The sequence below is a fragment of the Sorghum bicolor genome, chromosome 3 (assembly GCF_000003195.3).
Source record: "Sorghum bicolor cultivar BTx623 chromosome 3, Sorghum_bicolor_NCBIv3, whole genome shotgun sequence".
Lineage (NCBI taxonomy): Eukaryota > Viridiplantae > Streptophyta > Magnoliopsida > Poales > Poaceae > Sorghum > Sorghum bicolor.
Window position 1 is genome coordinate 70,498,300 of NC_012872.2, and position 20,837 is coordinate 70,519,136.

Here is a 20,837-nt window from a genome sequence, read left to right on the forward strand (position 1 = left end):
TTACTATACGTTTTTTTTTTTTGCAAAATTCCAGCGTTCCAAACTGCCCTAAATGAGCACCATGATTTGTGAGAACGGATACATGCAGCACTGGCTGTGGGATCTGGGCATCGAGATTTCGGGATATTCCTCGTGATAGCACCGCCTGTTCATCTGCTCTGGGCTTCATGATTATGAGATGCAGGTTGTCCGCTGTCGTACTAAGAACTAATCTATAATACTGTAACAGCATATCTACAGCGCTGAACATAGGACGTTGCCCATATAGAGTGTATCAGGCGGTTTTTTATTTGTCGATACTGCACAGGATTCATCAACTTTTGTTTTTTTTCCCTAGCTAACGAATCGAAGGGCTGAAGTTTCAGAATAGAGTATTGACAAAATTCTGAATACACGCCAGCACAGGAAACTGATGAAAACGAGTTCTTCTCTGAAAAAAACTTCTGGAATGTCAAAAGCCAATGCAAACATGAGCTGTAATCTTTTAGGGAGAAAGGACAAGCGAGTCCAACTCCTTTTTCAGTGTATCAAAGATTGCACCCAAAGCCAAGCAAGTCATTAAATTAATCTCAGATCGGAGGGGCAAGCAGCAGAGAGAGATTTGACTAACCAAAATGATTAACAGAGGAGAAACGGACGGGCACGGGCGGGCACACATCACGTGCGACGTGTCCATTGAAAAATTGGCGGCGGCAACCAGCAGGAAAGGTATCGTAGGACGGGCACGGCCGAGTCTGCATGCCAGAAAACAACATGTCAGGAGGGTCTCCAGGGGGGCAACCTGTACCTGCATGTCAATATGTCATACAACACCGCATTTACACTCTGACGATCTGCCATGATTGGCCAGTGGAGCAAAGAAAAATTTGTGATCAGATCGGCAGCTTGATCCGAATTCTTTCTCGACATCCTAGTTTTTTGTCTAATGCTGACTAAAGGCTTGTTTGATACCATAAACTAATTGATAGCCGCTAAAAATAAGCTCTAGATGATCTAAACATGAGGTCTAACGTGTAAATACGTGGTTTGCATGGTGAGACAAGCCTGCTCGCTTATTTAAAAAGCTATAACTGAAAGTACTATTCACTGATTTGTTGTGAGAGAAAAACACTACTGAATGACCGACAGATTCAACAAATAAGCTCAAGCGAACAGGACAAACATACTCTCTACATTCTAGTTTATAGGATGTCTTGGTGTTTCGAAATACTATGTCTATGCAGTAAAAACAATGTATCTAGAAGAAGAATACTATACAACACAAGTGTTGGGACACTCGATTTTTCCCTCTTCTCTTCCTCTCCAAGTAAGGCAGACTTAGAAGGGGCTCGGGGGAGGTAGGCCGGCCAGGTGGTGGGGACGGAGGGAGGGCAGTGGCTAGAGTTTCAGTAGCATAGGAGACGTTCGGGCCAAGTCGAGCGCGAGGGCACCCATGGCCATGGTGACAGTGGGAAGGGGGGAGGAGGAGGTTGTTGCAGGTGTGGTAGGGCTCTGGCATGAATATATAAGGCATGCATGTATTTGAAACCAAATATTGTTATTTTTTACTAACAGTTAGTCTAATCATTTGAAAATTTTGTACTAGAAAATAGATACATTTCATTTGTAAATACTCTATAATGATCAAACTTTTATTACAGTTAAAATTATACTCCTATACTACAAGAAAAAATAACGGTCAATGTAATCTTAAAGATCACACTAAGTCAAATTCCGCCTTAGAACAGATGAAGTAATAAAGAATAGATAACGTGATTAGTGAGATAAGGATTGGGTGGATATTTATCTTTTTTTCCCTTGTATCTTGTAGAGTATATTTTAGAACTGATGAAGTAATAAAGAATAGATAACGTGACATAAGGATTGGTGCATATCTATCTTTTTTTTTCTTTTAGAGTTTCTAGAAATTATCACTGCAGTGATCCTAACATCTACATGCTTTGCTTTTAATAATGCTATACAAGTCGAAACAAGCTGACCTAAACCAGCACCGAGCGGCGACCGGCGAGCGCTGTCCGATCTCGTGGTAGCTCCTGCTTGCGGTCAGATCCGTATCGCTGTCACGTTGTGCGTTTGGAATAGAGAGACCGCATGGACCCATGCACAGAGGAGCAGTAAACCAATACACACATGCACAGAGGAGCAGTAAGGCCTTGTTCAGTTTGCAAAAACCTTTGAAAAACGGCACTGTAGCACTTTCGTTTTTATTTGACAAACATTGTCCAATTATAGAGTAACTAGGCTCAAAAGATTCATCTCGCGGTTTACAGATGAACTGTGCAAATAGTTTTTGTTTTCATGTATATTTAATGTTTTATGCATTCACCGCAAGATTCGATGTGATGGAGAATCTTGAAAATTTTTGGGAACTAAACAAGGCCTAAACCAATACACACAGTCTGGTGTCTGCCTGCCCTGCCCCGGTTGGTGAACCCGAGCAACTCGGCTCTACTATTTTGCCCCCTCACACATGCGCATGTGAGGCCTGCGTTGGCACCGCGCAAGTGGCAGCAGCAGCAGCAGTCTTGCCGTTGCAGAAAACAAACCGCGCAAACAACACGACCGCGGTCACCAACCCCATGTCAGTTTTGCTGAGGAAAAAGAAGAAGCGTTTTCACACGCTCAAACGGCAGCTACCACAGAACCGGATTGAGCACTGCTGCACCTGCATGCCTCCTGCATCCATGTCAGGCTGCAGAGCTGCAAGATCCTATTCCTTCCCATGAGGCCATGACTGAAGTTTCATCATCTTCCAAGCTCCATCGCCTGCAAGTGCAAGGTGAAGCAAAGGGTTCTGATTGCATCGGAGGTAGCATATGACCTTTCGATTGCTTGGTAGGTGGAGATCCTAATGAGAAGATCTGGACGCATGCAGTACAGGTCATAGTGCCACCACTTTCGCTGGAATGGATGGGCAAGGGGAAACGGGAATAGGATCGATACGTTGATCTGCAGATACATGAATGATGCCTGAAAATGTGTCGTGTAGTATTATTTTGAATCCAGCTTGAAGGTTTTCGTGTCAGGCCTTGTTTAATTGGGAAAAAAAATAGCTTTGTGTAATGTATCACTTTCGTTTGAATAGTTTTCGTGAAGCAGGAAAACGTCTTCAATGATTGATTGTGTAGCGAATATGCCGTTCTTGGATGCCAACCATGTCAGTCGCAGGTACGGTAATTAATACTGTACCATGGTGCCTTGCAGAAATCTCTGTTGTGTGTAACATTTTTTTTATAACCTTTTTTTAAGCATACTCGTATAATAGCTAGCTCATCGCTATTAATACATGATTCACTTATCTTTCTCATAAACTTTCTTAATTTTTGTATTTGAGCCGGCTATAAGCTTACAACCCGCTTTTTACTCTCCTCTTCTCTCTCTTCTATCTCAACATTTAGCCAACTTACAACCTACACGATACTCTTACTTAACGGACGGCCAACGACGACATCCTTCATCTCATCAAAAAGAAAGAAAAAAAACGATTATCTAATCACATGAGTATAGAATCTTGAGGTTTCATGCACAAAACCAGAAAAAAAATCTTATCTCATAGCTTAAACTATCTCAAAATCTCCATGCTACAACTGAGCTACTCGCTCTCCGCAGGATGGGATATTCTGTCAAAATGGTTGTTATACACTGACGGTTAACAGCAGTAACGGTGTACACAGTGTGGAAAGAATTTCCTATATCTATGTGCACTGCATGACGGGCGCCAACTATGAACACAACGGCGAGCAACATTTTACGCGTTGAAGAGCTTGCGGAACGGCCCGTCCTTCCGATCTTTGGCCGCCTCCGTCAATGCAAGGAACCTCTTGAAACCTGTGGTGGCTGCTCCGCGCCCAAGCGCGGCAGCTCGGGCCAGAACGTCCTCTTGGTTCGCCAATGCTCCCTTCAAGGAGGCCATGCTTGGCGTCATTGAAACGGCTGGAGTTGCCACCGAGGGTACTATCTGGACAGATGCTGTGGCAACTGGTGGCGCGACCGTCGGAGCAACGACAGGGTGTTTGATGGCGGGGGCTGGGGCAGGGGCGTGTTTGTTGAAGTCCTCCAGGATAGTTTGTTGGTCTGCTTTCTTCAAGCCCTGTGTCAGTCAATAACAATAGAAGCAAACAATATTAGCCTGGGAGGTTGACGTTGGGATACAAAAAAGCCAAATTTTAATGTTAAAACCTTGAGGTCAAGTATCCGCTGAAACTCAAGAGGCGTGCCTTCGGGGAGGAGGGCACGGTATGTGTTAGCAACAGAATCAACTGGTGACAAAATGACCTGCATGAAGTTATGTCATCAGCTTGATACTACCTGGTGCTAATCATTCAGCAAAATGCCTTTTCAGCAATTATTAGAGCATTCTCCCCAATTTACCTTAAGTAGTGCTTCGGCTTTACTCATTTCCCGGCTGACAAACTTTGAGTAGCTAGCTGCACCTGTGCTCTGTTGCAAGGAAGCCACATTTAAGATTGAGATACCATAACTTAAAAATATATCTTCAAGTTAGGACTGCAATCCAGCATAAACTACAAATCTGCTGCATTAGCAGCCTACGTACATAAGTTGATAAGAATCAGACCATTTTAGCTGAACATGCACACTTTCCAGCACTAGATTTCATTCCAGACTCAAGAATACATGAAACAGAAGAACTACTACACTTAGACAATTGTTCAGATTAGAAGGCTACCTGTTTTCCAAGAGCTGGGATGTCTAGGAGAATAGTCTTGACTGCTTGGGTGTCCAAAAGCATCTTGGGGGCAAAATGCAAAGCAATGAGATAAGTCCGAATAAGTAGTAAATAAAACAAAATTAGCTTCACATGGCATTTAACATGTACCTGCTGTGCACCAGTTTCTGATATATGTTTGCACTTGTATATGTTGAGATAAAACCGAGGACCAAGAGAGGCTGCAAGCTGGATCAGAACAAATAAACAAAGTATAATTGACCATGCTAACAGCCAATATGATATTTTATAACGATGAAAGACGTGATATTTTATCTTATTACAAAGATGAATACTGAACTTACTTTGTCCAGGAAATACTGGAAGTAAGTAGGAGAAAGCAGGGTACCAAGCACAGGAATACTGCTTGACAGAATAGAGCTGATACCATTCACATATCTGGCACGCAAGAGTGAATCCTATTAGATATTTATATAATTGAAAATGTTAACGAATATTTTTGTCTGATCTGAAAATTTTGCAAGGCAAATAATGCTTATAAAGCAAATTGGATGTTACTTTTAAAAATAAAGAACATGATGGTGGCGCCAAAAAAATTAAAAGATCTTACAAAAAGAAACTCAAAGATCTGTTCAAAGTGCAACGCCATTTTTGTGTGCTCACATGCTAATAAATGACATTTCAATGTACTATACCCCGGCACCCCAACCAAACTCCACCTGAACCTGCTCAGTCCAGCAATCCACCATTTGAATTAGTGTATAATATGCAGGCTCTAATAAGATAGTACCAAGTTAGCAGTCCAAAGTGAATCATATCCTATCTCCAGTAGAAAGACATTAACAACGCCACAGCTAGTCAGCTACAAAAATCCATGACATCATTGCTACAATATGACATGTGACAGACTCCAATATAATAACATAGGACGTGGACCAAAGCGTATGAACAGTAGTCCTTTTGAGCTTCAAAGCACACAGAATGAATATCAGCAAATGATGCAACATAATAACATAGGGGATCCAGTAAAATCTTACTCTGATTGATCACCAACGCTTTCAAGGGTAGCCCATGGAACACGAGTCATTGCAACCATTTCAGCATCAAATTTGGTTTCAAGTCCGTGAACAAGAGTCATTAATGCTTTTGTGATCACGGCCGAGAACTCATCCTGCAAGTATTGAAGTGTTGAGACCTTCTCTCCAACGGTAACATAAATAAAATACTCACATATAGGGACAAAAACAATTAAAGATCAGTCACCTGAACTTCAGACATGTCCACCTTGTCAGCAAACTGAGGGTTAATCATCTTAGCAACATTCTCAGCTAGTTCACCAGACTGTAAAATTTATAGAGAAAGCTAATAGTCAGTTCGAGAGGAACTTGGTCACAAATGCATGCATGCCAAACACAAGGAAAAGTAGCCTCATGCGACAACCAATGAACTTAAGCACTAGATGCCACAAACTATTGAGCTGCTCATCTCCAGTGCCACCATTCCCAACCCAGCTTCAGGGGGAGGTCTTACATTAAGGAAGTAAGTGAGTGGGTGCCCATGGAAAAATGTGGCAGTAACATAAATCTGGGTACTTGATTATAGAGGACGGCATATGCAAGAAATCTGAAAAGATGAAGATGCATAAGGTGGTGAATTTAAATTGTTTTAACTTCTATTATTCTTGAAGCCCAAAGTATCATTTTGTGAACTAATCAGTGTTAACAGTAGCATATCTCAAAGAGGCTTGCTTATAGTAGCACTTGTAAGCGGACTATGGAATACAAATGAAGTGGCATAGGTCCGCAAATATTCAGTGAAGAACATAAATGACCTCATAATTTGATTACATCATTTTCTGATATTTTGCTTCTGTCAAAGAGAAGTAATCAACAATATGTTTCCTTCTACATCAGGCTAGCATAATACTTAAGGGCAAGTTGCCTTACTGTCTGGTGACAATATTCAGCAGTGTTGACGATGTAGCATATCATTCTCTCGTCCCTGTCTGAGGTCTGCAGTAATATAAAAAAGACATAAATTTCTGTCAAACAAATGAAGAAAACAAAAGTGGTTCAGTTGTGAGCTGTGACCATCGTACCCTGATCTGCCCATCGGTACCAGTGGCAGCTGCAACAATACCAGTTCCACCTTTTGGTAATCTAGCATATAACTTAGCCGCATAGGCCTTGAGTATTCTTTGAAATACCTAGCAAAAATAGAGAGGCAAACAATTATGAGCCCCATTCAGAGGCTAAAATTTATTGGCTCTGATAAAAATAACTAAGAGTAAAAAATATATTAGTGATTAGCACATTGAAGGTCAAACTTCATTGGCTTTGATAATCGTATAAATCTAAACATTAACAATCATAATAAATATGTGCACAAGTAACATCTAATATTAGATTGGCCGGTTTTCACTCTACATAGTTACTAATCCAGACTAACACATTCATGTGAATAGCAAATTTCATTTCATAATATTGCTTGTGCTAGTGCAAGGGTTGAGCTGTTAAGCATGGTGCATTTTTTCTTCTGTAAGAATGCTTACTGCCCTGTAGCTTCTCACCGATGCATAAAGCTCAGTAGCAAAGACAGTAAACAAGAAAAGGTGATACTGGATACTAAAGCCAGTAGCCCTGCATGCCAGTTTAGGGAATACAATCATGAGACCAACTATTGTTATGCCCAAAATAAACTTCGGAGTCTCAGCAGAGTAAATTATTGGATTTATCAGATTGGGTCTGTTCAAAGAGACATCAGAGTATCAGTCAAGCTTGTTAAAGTGACACAGACAAACTATCAAGAAGTATATAAACAGTAAGTAGATAAGAAATAGCCAATTGCATGAGCAACACACATCAAGGAACCATTTGTGTTCATGTTATTATTGTTAATTTACAGGAATTCTCATGATCTGAGACATTTGTGAGTATATTCATATTTGATTAATATCCATTTCATTTGGTATTTGATGCAAAGGTGGTATTTGATATTTTATTGTCCACGTCACCTATTTGTTTCCAATACCAGCATCTGGGGAAAAATCTGAAAGCAAACATTGTAGCCGTACACAGCAAACAAGGAAATGTACATAAAAGGGAAATCTGCCTACCTGAAATAAGTTGAACAATGTTTGGTTCTTTGTCAATGCGCTGCACCGCTTTAAGCTTTTTCTGATCACCAAGAATACCTGCATAGGTGAAATTGTAAACCAATTAAGATGGCCTTTTTTGTAAATTGTGGGTCACAAAATGGTGAGTATCAGCTACCCACTTATAGAATTTTGTGAAACATTGTATTATCTACCTGCATGCTGCTTGATAGAATGTTCGTTTGACTTCCTTCCTCTGTTTCCCATCTTTCTTCCTGGCAGAATAGAAAGATGAGCTCAAGGTACAGAGACCTCAAGTACAATTGTTGCAATTATATTTATGTTGTGTGTACCTGGACAAGTTTTTCTAATTGATCCACTAAAGATTTTTCCTCAAGTTCAATGTACACAGTCATATACGGTTCAAAACAAGAAGATATGATCCCATGGAAGTTGAACTGCAAGAACAATGGGCCAAAGTATAGATATGAATATAAAGAATGGGTCATCACAGAAACTTATGGGAACACTAGTAAGTATGCACAGCACAATAGCTGATATAACACTAACCCCAGCACCGGGAACCGACAAATCTTTCTGCTTATCTTTGTCCTGCCAGTAAGGAGATGCTAGAAGAGTTGTAAAATATATAATAAAATGAAAAAAGAAGGGGGTTAAAATTAAACGGCGGATACTTGTACAGCTTCATCACTGGGTCCTGCCAGTTTCTTCTCATATTTCTTCCGTATGTCTGAAACAATTTTATTGTGTTCCCCGCCCTCATCTTCGTCATCACTTGCTGTCTCTTTATTTCTAGCATTCGTAGTTCCACCACTGAATTTCTCTGCCAATTCTTCCTCAAATTCAAGGGTTCTCTGGAACGCCTGCATTGCAAGTATCTCAAAATGTTCATTACAGATGTTCCACATGGCGAATGGATGAGCTCACATGCTCAACTCAAATAACCAAACATTTCAGAGATATCTCTATCGTTTCAATAACTGCATTGTTTGTTTTCTTGATCATTTGTTATTTTCAGGGAATGGAAGATCTGATAAGAAATGGGCCTTGCCGCAAAATAAGAGTACTAAAAGAATTACCTAAAGACCTAGAAGACGTAACAGAAAGTAGGATATAAAATATCTCGAATAAGGAGGCTATAGAATATAAATCAGTGGCACAGCATTGTAAGATAAATCACAAGGGGAAGTACCAATAACAAAGTTGCCACATCTGGTTTTTCTTTGAGATTATTAAGGATATCAACAAGCTGGGCCCTGAAAAGAAGAATTTTCACTGGTAAATTGACTGGTAAGGTGGAAGATAAGAACTAACCATTATGTTATAAGATAAATTTACAGCTAAGGGGATAAAAAGTGAGTTAAAGAAGACCAAATTATTCAAAACAGGTACCAATATAATGCATCGAACAAGAAGCAAAATAAACTGAAAATGCTGTTTAAGTTATATGTAATCTTAGTTTAGAGCAAGACCATTAATTGCAAAACTAGATGAGCGAAATCAAACCTTGTAATCTTACAGAACTGGATACACAGCAGATAGTCGACATGCCAGGAAAGTGGAAATATTTTCCAGGTGTCTTCATTTGACCTTAGTCGACGTTTAATCCACGCATATCTTCTTTCAGTCTTGTCTAATTTGGCAAGTTCTGATTTTTTTTAAGAAGTATAAAAAATAACAGTGAACTAGGGGAGTAAGTAAATTGGTACTAAAATTACAAACCAGACTGATATATGTAGCATATACAAGGTCAAACCTGCTCCTTCAAAGATCTGCCTATATGAGGTGAGTTCCTTGCTGCAAAAGTTCTTCACTAGTTCTTCCCTTACAGATGGCTCCAGTGCATCAACCACCAAGCAAGCATCAGATAGCTGCTGTAATAGCATGGGATCTTCTGTTTCCTTCCCAGTTCCTAAGCTGAAAAGGTATAAATTACTGGGTCTATTTCACTGTACGAAGTAATAGGCATAACAACAGACAACTGAATAAAACATTGAATTGATCTTTCGCGTGTTCGAGAAAAAATAAAAACCTGAATTGCTTGATTGTCTTACAATTGACCAGACACATAACATGCTCTGGGAGGCTGGGTTCCCAGACTGTTCTTTACGAGCAAGGAGCAATATTTTGTAAACCAAGCTATTTGTAAACCAAGATATTACATTGTTCATAGGATGCAAAAGACCAGATCCCTCTTTGCGTTATCAAGATTTTACATTGTTTTTAAAAACAGGTCTACTAGGCTGTGTATGAGGCCCATATAGAAGAAACCAGTCCCCTACCTGTTACACGTCTTATAATTGACCAGGCACGTAACATCTCTAGGAGGCGGGTTCCCAAACTCTTTGTATTTTGTAAACCAAGCTATTTAGGGAATAGATATTACATTGTTCAGAGGATGCAAAAGACCAGATCCCTCTTTACATTATCAAGATATTACATTGTTTTAAAAACAGGTCTACCAGGCTGTGTATGAGGCCCATATAGAAGAAAATGGTCCCCCTGCCTGTTACCAGATGATTGCTGCCAAGCCAAAAAGGTTGTACAGTCATTACTACATGTGTAACCGAACATAAATATGCTATTGATTTTAGACCTTCAATTACACATTGTTCCTGGCTCACCTGTTTTGAGCTGACACATGGACTCAAATTGTCATTTTCTTAGTTTACTGTTCAGGAATTAGCCAGAAACTGGTAGTGCCACTAAAAGGTACTAGCCTGGTATCTTTCCACAATGACGAAAGTTATGTACCTTGAAAAATCTGAAAATACATGAGATTTGAGGATTTTCTTGATATTCTTGAATTTCTCTCTCAGCTCTGTTATCTTGGGCACATCTCTATAGGCTTCAAAATGACTGCATAGTTGGTTCACTGCCTGGAACAGAGTTAAAAATTGGTTGGAGATCATGTGCAGAGTTATGCAAAATTATCACTACAAGTGTTAAAATATTTCAGACATTGAAATCAATTCTAGAGCTTTTACAGGCTTATCAGCTAATTAAATCATTCTTACCTCCAGCTGTGCAGCTGCTTCTTTATACTGCCGTTTTGACGCCATAACCTGAAGTTGCTCAACAGCCGAAACTGTACATAAGTTAACACGATTTAGATGAGGTTGATGAACTTTGCTATTCCACAACACAGAAAGAAGGGAGGGAAACTGACCAAGCATAGTAAGACGGTGAAGAGCGGTTATTGTAGTTGTTATGTGCCTCTTAGCACAATCCAACTTTTTGATGTCGCGACAGATTTCTTGAACCATAGTTTCACTTTGTTCGGCCTTTGTTTTTATTTCATGTATCTTGTGCATTAGTTCCTGTTAGTACCAAATTTGATCAGAACTTTGTTTTTATTTCACTTGTTATGCACTATTAATTGCTGCAGCAAATGCAGAAACCAGTTTGTGAGTTATCTGATCAGGCAGCAGGCACGATGCTTAATCAACTAATACAATAGCTTCATAGTGAGAAATCTTAATAGTGCATAACGAGTGAAAAAAAATCGACCTGAACAGCATTTGTTGCAGCAGCAAGTTCTTCCTTGGCCTTGGTTCCCGAGTTGCTCTGTTAAGTAAAACATTCATCCCATTATCCAGTGCAGCATAACAATGAGCAAAAGCATAATTTCATTAGGTGCAATTGCATTGACATAGAACTGATCAAATTATGAGACACGCCAGTTAGGTCAGTTCAATTTAACTGTTCCAGAACAAAGAGTGCACACATTACAAATAGCATCACTGCATGACACAGAACGTGGGATAACAAGGCCAAACCTGCTGTCGAACAGCGGCGAGGATGCTGGCGTCCACTCGGCGAATCTCACTCTGTATCTTTTGCATCAGCGGCTCCACGCCCGACAACGACGCCTCTGCAGGTCACGGAGAAACCCAGAAGCAAATTGTTACCCTAGGAGCTCCGAACAACAGCACAGCTGAAACGAGCGCATTGCCGCAGCACAGCATCACGAGCAAAGTCCCCGTGCGAGCGAGGAAACACCGATTCGATTCGAGCGGGAGCGTGTGTACCTGTGGGGAACATCTGGTTGATGTATTCGAGAGCACTGGACTTGTCCATTTCTCCGGCGAGATCTCCCCGCGCGCCCGCGCTCGGAGGATCTGGTGATGCCTAGAAGGATCTGGGAAGGGGAGGGCGGTGCGGAGGAGCTGATCTGGCGGGGAACGGGGGTCGGGCTGCCCCTCGCCTTCCCGATGGGAAGTGGAGAGAGGTGGAATCGCCGGCGGGTACTCGCCGTCGTCGGCAGCTCGGCCGTTCAACGGGTGGCGCCCAGACCCAGCTAATGGTTTATGAGTCGGTTGCTGCCCGCGGAGTCCAATAGCCCGCTTGCTATCTTGTTTAGTTGGCAAAAACTTTTGGATCGGGTACTGTAGTACTTTTATTTTTATTTGACAAATATTGTCCAATCATAGCATAGCTAGACTTAAAAAATTTATCTCGTGGTTTACAAGCAAACTATGTAATTAGTTTTTATTTTCATCTATATTTAATGCTCAATACATGTGCCGCAAGATTCGATGTGACGGATAATCTTAAAAAGTTTTAAGTTTTTAGGTGAACTGAACGAGGCCTTTAAAAGAGTGTTCACTACCTGCCGCTGAACACACTCTAAGGCCTTGTTTAGTTCTTGATGGGAAATATTTTACGACACTATAGCACTTTCGTTTGTTTATGGTAATTATTGTTCAATCATGGACTAACTAGGCTCAAAAGATTCGTCTTGTCAATTTCGACCAAACTGTGTAATTAGTTTTTATTTTCGTCTATATTTAATACTCCATGCATACGTCTAAAGATTCGATGTGACGGAGAATCTTAAAAAAATTTGGGTTTTTGGGTGGAAGTAAACAAGGCCTAATTCTTATTTAGAACTTTTATGTTGAAGACTCAAAACTTTCATGACAATCTGGTCTTCCAATTTGATGGATTTATTTTTCATTTTGACGGTTGTACGAAAACCATGAACAATTATGAAGCAATGATCTTGCACAACTAGTAACTAGTGGACAACTCACAAGAAACCATTCATACTTTTTTTTGTAGCCAAACAATAATAAAATTACATGTTATTTGAACAACAAAAAGAATCAAGCATACAAAATATAGGAGAAATGAACAATTATTTGCTACTAATATTTGAGCTATATTTTTTTGTTCAAAATTTAAATTTAATTATCACTGTATTTTGATCTAACCTCAAACTCTAATGGCGGTGTAGCTATACTTCCAAGTCATCTCTTAAAATAAATTACATATTGTTAATCAATAACGTCACCATTCTTATACACTTAGGACGCCCTTTTAATTCCAAAGTGGAATTGCTGTCAAATTTGACGTTTACATGGAGTTAGTTTCATGCACAGAACCAGAAGTTGCTATCTAAACACTGATTTTTTATGGAGTATATTATTTATTTATATACATCAGCTAACGGAAGCCGTTCACATACAGGCTTGTTACAGGCTTACATCGAAATTTAACTACACAAGAACTTCAAAATCAGGGCCCTTCCTGCGCCGATGCGACTCTTTAAGAACACATCACAGCTACTTCGGAGCCTGTGTAGCTTCTAAAAATCAAGGGCAGCCCCTCGGTCAAAACCAACTGCCGTCTTAGAATCTGCACTTCTGAAACTTCCTACACCTGTGAGCAGTAGTGCAGTACAGAAGCACCAAGCATCAAATTTGAATTGCCCCTTGAGACACTTCAGAACAGAGATTTGGTGACCACGCTTCCGTGTTTGAACTCCGAGGCTCCAGTGGAAATTTCCTTAGGAGTTAGGTCTTCTTTGTAGTCTTGTTCTACTGTTTCTTAGACAATGCAAGGACTTTTGACAAGTTCGATTTGGCCGCATCAAGTAGGGGATCAGATTGCAGAGCTTTCTCAAAACAGCTTCTAGCATCCTCCCAACGGCCCTCAGCGACAAATACAAGGCCCAGGTTATTGCTGGCTGGTGCATATCCAGGACACAATTCCAACGACCTTAATAACATCTTCCTTGCAAATTCATAGTTCCTATGCTGCCGATAAAGAATTCCAAGATTCGAGAAGATTGCGTGCAGCTGCTGAGTTGATGATTTTAGCAGTGCCCGCTTATATACAGTTTCAGAGGATGGATCATCTGATAGTTGCAATGCGATACCTGCAGAAACAGGAAATTTATGCTTAGACAGTGATTATACTGTGATACCCATTACTTCATTCGATAAATTGCACAAAAACAGAATATTCCACTAAATAAAGGATAGAAGTTCCTTTATTGAGATGAAAGGCATGGGGAACTTCTACGGCTAATTAGATGAATTGGTAAATTAGGAAATTGTTGGGGCTTGAACAAGATAGATATATTAAACAAATCATTTTTAAACATTTTCCATTGGCTAAACATAAAACATCAGTCTCCTAGCAAAAAAAAACATATTTATAGAATAGTTTAGAACTTGTGATTAATAATAAATAATCTCCGTGCAAGAGAAGGCTCAGATAAGTTTAATGTTGTTCAGTTCTACTAAATTTTGAAAGAACAAAAAAGGACTCAAGTGAGCCCAAAACTTACCAAGATTCGACCAAGCATAACTGCAATCTGGGGAACGGGCTAAAGCTGCTTTAAGAAAATTTACAGACCTGCTGAACCTGGTCATGCAAATATTGTACAGGCCAAGTTGATGCCACTGAACGGCATCATCTGGGTCCTCTTGGATTGCCTGTAATAAAAATAAGAATGTGAATGTTTATTTCGTTACTTTCCCATGTCCATGTTTTGCACTTGCCAATCAGATTGAAGAGAATGAATTCAGTTCCGCTAATAGTTTGCAAAGCATCACCTGTTTTAGTGTATATTGAGCTCGCTCTTCTGCATCATTAAGATTGATGTTTTCGTTATCGTAGGCTGCTGCAATTTCATGTTGTGCCCTGTGAGCCATTGCCAACCCAGCCCATGCAATTGGGGCATCAACTGCAGAAGGGTCTCCTTCTTTTAGAACTGTTGCCATCTCATTTGCAGCCCAAAGAAGTTGATCATCAGAACATTGTGACCTTACAGCATCTCTGATACGGTGAACTGCAATAGCATACCGAGCAGGCATATGATTGGGTTCCAATTTTGCTGCCTGCAAAGCATACCATACAAAAGAATATAAGAAAAGTTGTCACATACTTACTTTACCATCTCACTGTGATTACAGAGTTTTCTGGCATATTTACCAGAGCAGAAGGAAAGTAATGAACGGTACTATATATAGTTAGTAATGGACAGTAGTGACTGGTGAGTCTAAATAAAACTGAGTGCTAGACAAGCAATTTTCAAGTTGACTGGCCATAATTTTCGCTTTAATTTAGAACCATATAGTGGTGTAAGACACCGACTGGTTTAAAATAAACAGTCCAGCAGGAGTAGTGCAGGACAAGTACCAAATGTAGAAAACAGTTTTTACTGCAAGATACCTAGACCATCAAATCTTCCTTTGATAGCAAATAAGAACCAGCTCCCCTGATAGGCCACAGTTCCTATGGCCAAGCTACCAAAAAGGTTTTGAGTAAATTATATCACTATACTAAACAATAACTTTTGCTGTATAGAGTTTGTTTCGTAGCTAGCTGTTAAACATAAATGTGAAAAATTTCCAAAAGACCCAATTTGTGGACTTGTGAAAGAGAGATCTACCAGGTTAGGTGCTAACAGAACTCCCGTCTCCTGACAGTGTCATTAGAACATTTGTTTTAAACCATCCAAACAGTTCTGGAAAGTTAGTTCCTTGTGTCTAAAAAAGCTTTGATCTAATCTAAAAAAGCTTTGATCTAAGCATCAGTCCCCAGTGGAGCGCTGTGTTGACCACAAATGCCAACGGATGTTTTTTGCTAATACCAAATCTCGAAAGGCCAGCCTTAGGGTACAAGATGCTACAACTATGAATTAAAGGAGCTTCTCCCTGCGAATTAAAAAGCAGCACACAGCAAATATCGATTTGGGTGCCTAAATTCCTCTTCATGATCAACTTATTGTATTCTCATCAGAGATATTTCTCCAGCAGACGACAAAGCAAATCAACACTACCAATGTTTGTGGCAGCTAATTTGAGTAATACATGCCAATAAAAGGGAAACTGAAATAACAAAAGTTGTTACCTGCTCCAAGCACCTCTTTGAGTTCCTATGCTCACCATCCATATAATATGCATTTGCAAGATTAACCCAAACTGATGCGGCTCTAGGATCAGCCTTCACTGCTGCAAGTAAGCACTCTTTTGCAACAACTAAGGCTTCTTTCTGATGCAGGTAAGGACCTGTGCTGACATTGCCCCCTGCCCCTGGATTTGTATAAGGCATTAGGCAGGAGCCAAAAGCAATTACTACTCATAAAACACCTGTCATTTTTAAATTTAATTTTTGGAGGAAATGAGCCTAGCTCAACTGGTTAGGTGAGAGGTGTGCTCATGCACCCAACCACCCAGGTTCAACCGTTCAAGTCTTCTCTCAGCTTGAATTTGGGTGCCTAAATTCCTCTTAATGATAATGAAAAAACGCCTAGTTTCTCCTAGTTTGGTCACATTTTTTTATGGAAAGCGCTTTTGGACTTATTTTTAGTGGACATAAAGAACAAACAAATCAATTGATGCAACGTTCCAACAATAAGGTATGTGTTATCTAATTGTCTAGTGTCACTGTTTTGGCTAGAGCAAAACAGCATAGGGATAAACATCCCTTTATGATATGACAGGAAAATGGCAAGTACTAGAAGATTATGGCAACAAGTGTTCATGTACCTGCAGACAAAGACCCATATCTACAGAGAAGAAGAACTGCATAGTTCACCAGAGCAGCTGGGTGGTTTTGATCTTTTAGAAGAAGTTCTTGGAAGCACTTTGCAGACATCTCTAGATCCCCACTGAAAGTTGATAAATATTAAAGTCTGAACAAAGACAATGACAACTGAAATAATATTTCGAACCTTTGAATGTATGCGACACCAAGATTCGCAAGGGAGTCCAAGTAGTCTGGAGCAACAGCCGTGAGAGAAGATAGAACTGAGATAGCACTCTGGATAGGGTGCAAAAAATCAGCAAGTAGTTCTTCGCAGACACGGCTGCATAAACAATAGAGAAAAATGTAACAGTTTCAGCATACCATACCTGTATTTGACCACCCCGAAGAAGAACTAAACCTAGGATATTCCAAACAGCTGCTTGCCTGTGATCTGACTCAACTGAACTCTTCAACTTGGCAAGAATGTCATCTACCTCACCAGTTTCAAGCTCTTCGTCAAAACTATCCCCCATGCTTGCTTGCAAAATGCACTGCATGAGGAATATATTGAGTCAAGAGGGAGTAGAACCACTTTATTTGATTGGCACCCAAAAAGAGGAGTCGATGACCACATGAAAGAAAATAAAACTAGAAACAAGGTAACTTTTTGTTGATCAAGCTGATGAACCTGTGCGTGGTGTATCCTCACTGATGAGAGTAAATCAGGCCTCCGCACTTCTTCTTCATCTTGTAGCAGTATTTCAGTTGACTTCTCATATGATGCTATTGCCTGAAAGGTTTCTGCAGCTGCTTGAGCTTTACGCAAACGCTAAGCAACTTCAATTTTTCAAGAGAAGATTTACCTTCTGTGCCTGACCAAGCCTTTGATACATTAAACCCAACATAAAATGTGCATGAGCATTCTTAGGCATTTTTCGGGCCACATGAACCAAAGCCTGCAAGAAGTAAGGTTAGGCCCTCAACCATTTCTGTTAACCATACCAGTACCACAAATCAGTACAAGGTAAAACAACTTCAGGGTTCATACGGCATTAAATATTTTATAATACAGTGCTACTTATCTATGTCTATAGCATGCAAGATTGATTATTTCAAACGGCATCCAAACCAAGAACTCACAGCTTTCAGGTTGCTAACTTTTTCCTCACGTGGAGCAGAAGCACCTTGACAATGTTGATCAGCATCTGTTCATAAAGAATTGTAAGTAATCAATTTACGATAGAAATTTTTCCTACCACTGTATTGCACGTTGACTATCATGCTACCTTCACATTCAACAGTATCGGTGTCCTTTGTAGCAATCACATTTTTCATCAAACCACCCTCCTCATTGCCACTCCTGCAAGTACTTTTTTTTTTGTCAAACCATCCACCAGTTTTCATTGTCCAAGGACTCAACAGAAAACTTGTGGTCTAGATGCATCTCCGGCTATGACTCAACAATTATTTTCTAATTTGTAAGGATTTGGATACTATTCTGGTAGCCCCTTTTTTACCAAAATAGAGCACTATATGTTACCTCCTGTTCAAGTAAATGATGATTACAATTTATAAGACAACTATAATCAAGGAACCGAAATTACTATATGGAATATATGCATGGAATTTTCAGAACCATGCGGATAGCATATTTGTTGAATTCGTAACAATTCTCACAAAATTTGAGTTGCTACATGAACTTTCCCCCTATGAAAAAAGGAATAGCTCCATCAAGTCCCTAGGGTTCGGCTCTTACGAGCATGAGTCCACGGGTACTACACGCCCTAATTCTTCCTAACAACCGCAGTGCCGCACTCAACTGGCCAAGTGCACAAGTGGCGGAAAACCCCTCACGTTCAGATCGAGGAGTATTCTCGGTAAACTTACCTCGTGAAGGAGTCAGTGGTGACCGCCGGAGCCGCGGCAACGGCCACGGCGGCGGTGGCGGCGGGGTTGGGTGTGGGGGTCGGTGGGCGGTCCTCGCCATCGCTCTCCGCCGGTTCGAAGTTGAGGTCGGCGAGCATCACCGGCCTCGGCGGCGGCGGGTGTGTCTCCGGCATCGTCTCCGCCGAGCTCCGGTGGCGGGGCGGCTCTGTGAGCTCCGGATGCGGGGTTCAGCCAGGGCACTGGACTAGCCCTTGACTAGTGCGAAAGCATGGACGGGGGAGCAAGGAGCACGCGAGCTGTGCGAGACTGCGAGTATGGCCGGATCACACCGGGCCAAAATCACTCACACCAGCGCTGCGGCTGTTACGGTCCTCGTTTCTTAAGTTGGGCCGGATTGGGCTAGGCCCATTGGTGATGTACTAGTATTCAGGCTTTGGATTGAGGCCTGAACGATGGATAACTGTTTCACGAAATTGGGCCCACTCGGCGGCGATACGAAGCGTAACCGTGTTGTAACTTGTGCCTGAGCAGTTTGTCAGTGGCGAGACTGGCATGCAAATGTTTTGTTGCGACTTGTGAGCCTCTCTGAGCCGTACGCCCAGTTGTGCTTTGATTCTCTCTAATTGCTTACTAGTAATAGTATCATCTCTCTAATTGCGTACTAGTAGTAGCATTAGGTACTAACGTATATCGTATATGCGTTCCCAGCTGGTGCATACGTGTGTAGTCATTGTTTTTTTTTTCCCTTGTGAAGACAAGCTGGTGGCACTGTTAGCACCTTAATCTATTCATTCAGTATTCATCAACGCGGGAGAACATTCGATCATTCTTATTCCAGGACTCTGTTCTCCTTGAAGGTTCCTTCACCGGCCGAGGCATATATACAGCTTTACATTAGCCTAGCGTCCATGAAGGTCAGGAAACGAACAGCAAGCCGAGTGGAGTACGCGCTTTTCAGGTTGTCCTTAGCGTTAACGTGAGCCCTTTGGACAGCGAGACCTTACGCGCAGAGACGAGCCAGGTCCATGGAGGGACGCTGCAAAGTACTCGTCGCCAACTGTGACGCCTCGAACTACCCCAACCTACCCGAAGAGTCCAAAAGCAAGCGTCGCCTTCCGTGAAGCCCCGTACGCACCGAACCCTCGAAACACCGAGCGCGCACGCACGGGCACGGCCCGGCCAGTCGAAACACCGATCTCGCTGCACCAGCAGCTGTGCCTCCCTGCTTTTGTCTGCACTCTGCACCCGACCGAACCGTGAGAATCTGATCTAATCCATCGGTAGCCGGGACTTAAAAAACCCCGCTCCGGTTCGTCGCCGTCGAATCGTCGATCAACGTGGCGAGTCCTCAGCGGCCGGAATCTGCTTATGACTCAGCATTAGACATCGCCACTGTTCGCCTGTGCCAGGGAACGCCGAGCGGCTGGCTTAAAAATACGGCACCGGAGGCCCAGCGCATGTGCTGTCCGACCGACGCGGCAATCATGGTCGTCGCGCTCGCCGGCGACTGTGAACGTGGCCCAAAATCCAAATTGTATCTAGTCGTCGTACTATTAGCCAGATGCATTCCATTTCGTTCTACAACACACAAGCGCGACTAGAGCCAAGAAGGGCACCTGACACGCTGACGTGAACGGTCTCCCCTTCGTTACGGCATGCCCACATGCCGGTGTTCTACGTACGTACGAACGCATGATCCTAGGCGTATTTCGGTCGTCCACATCACTGGCTCCGCTTTGCCGTGCAGATTGATCATAATTCACCATATGATAAGCTCCCGTTTGTGTAAGAAAATTTTCTAAGATGTCATTCGGGAATGAGGATTGGATTCTACAATGAAATTTTATCATGGAACGAGCCATGTCCCTATATAATTTCAATTGCATAAGCACTATTTTTTTTTCTTCCTGTCTCTAGATTCTGAGAGCTGGGTGGGCATTTTATCCCCATTTTATATTAATAAACATAATAAGAAAACAGACAGCATGCCATTATTTCAGGCCTACCAAACAGTAATTTAACATGGCAATTTGGAATGAACAGTACTCTAACTGCTGCTAGAAAAGATACTACTACTGCCAGAAGATGAATGGCTTCAGCAGTGTTCAACCGAACAGTGAGCCGTAAGCAGCCAACTGCCGGCCGAGGGCGAGCGATTGATTCCGCCGGCCCCGCCATTCATGCAGGCGAAACCGTGTTTGCCACCTCCCCATGTGCTGCCGCTTCCAACCGCCGCGCGAAAAAAGTCTCAGAAAACCACCAGCCTTGGGTCCTTTTTCAGCGCTCTCGCCCGCCGCCTCAGCAACAGGTGTCATCTCCATCAGAGCCACCTCGCCTAATCCCTTTTTTTATAATTAAGGAGGAGGAGGGTCTTGGTCTTGGGGT

General features: G+C 41.6%; 2 protein-coding genes across 2 annotated transcripts; both read right to left on the minus strand.

Moving 5' to 3' along the window:
• Window positions 3,476-12,141, minus strand: LOC8056136 (vacuolar protein sorting-associated protein 53 A). Its single transcript, XM_021457095.1, has 24 exons — window positions 11,834-12,141; window positions 11,582-11,676; window positions 11,313-11,369; window positions 10,972-11,122; window positions 10,820-10,890; window positions 10,557-10,681; window positions 9,559-9,719; window positions 9,309-9,450; window positions 8,995-9,058; window positions 8,477-8,665; window positions 8,352-8,393; window positions 8,135-8,239; window positions 7,997-8,056; window positions 7,803-7,880; window positions 6,786-6,893; window positions 6,634-6,699; window positions 5,951-6,028; window positions 5,725-5,858; window positions 5,032-5,125; window positions 4,838-4,915; window positions 4,688-4,750; window positions 4,372-4,440; window positions 4,180-4,275; window positions 3,476-4,090 (listed from the first exon to the last, which is right to left on the minus strand). Exons 1-24 carry the CDS (start codon window positions 11,880-11,882, stop codon window positions 3,749-3,751), a joined length of 2,517 nt encoding a protein of 838 aa, XP_021312770.1. The 5' UTR covers window positions 11,883-12,141; the 3' UTR covers window positions 3,476-3,748.
• On the minus strand, window positions 13,048-18,770 carry LOC8056137 (probable UDP-N-acetylglucosamine--peptide N-acetylglucosaminyltransferase SPINDLY). The gene is made up of 12 exons (XM_002458902.2): window positions 18,453-18,770; window positions 17,852-17,925; window positions 17,706-17,770; window positions 17,429-17,521; window positions 17,254-17,355; window positions 16,952-17,116; window positions 16,771-16,859; window positions 16,586-16,707; window positions 15,948-16,129; window positions 14,648-14,932; window positions 14,380-14,527; window positions 13,048-13,965 (listed from the first exon to the last, which is right to left on the minus strand). Exons 1-12 carry the CDS (start codon window positions 18,623-18,625, stop codon window positions 13,625-13,627), a joined length of 1,839 nt encoding a protein of 612 aa, XP_002458947.1. The 5' UTR covers window positions 18,626-18,770; the 3' UTR covers window positions 13,048-13,624.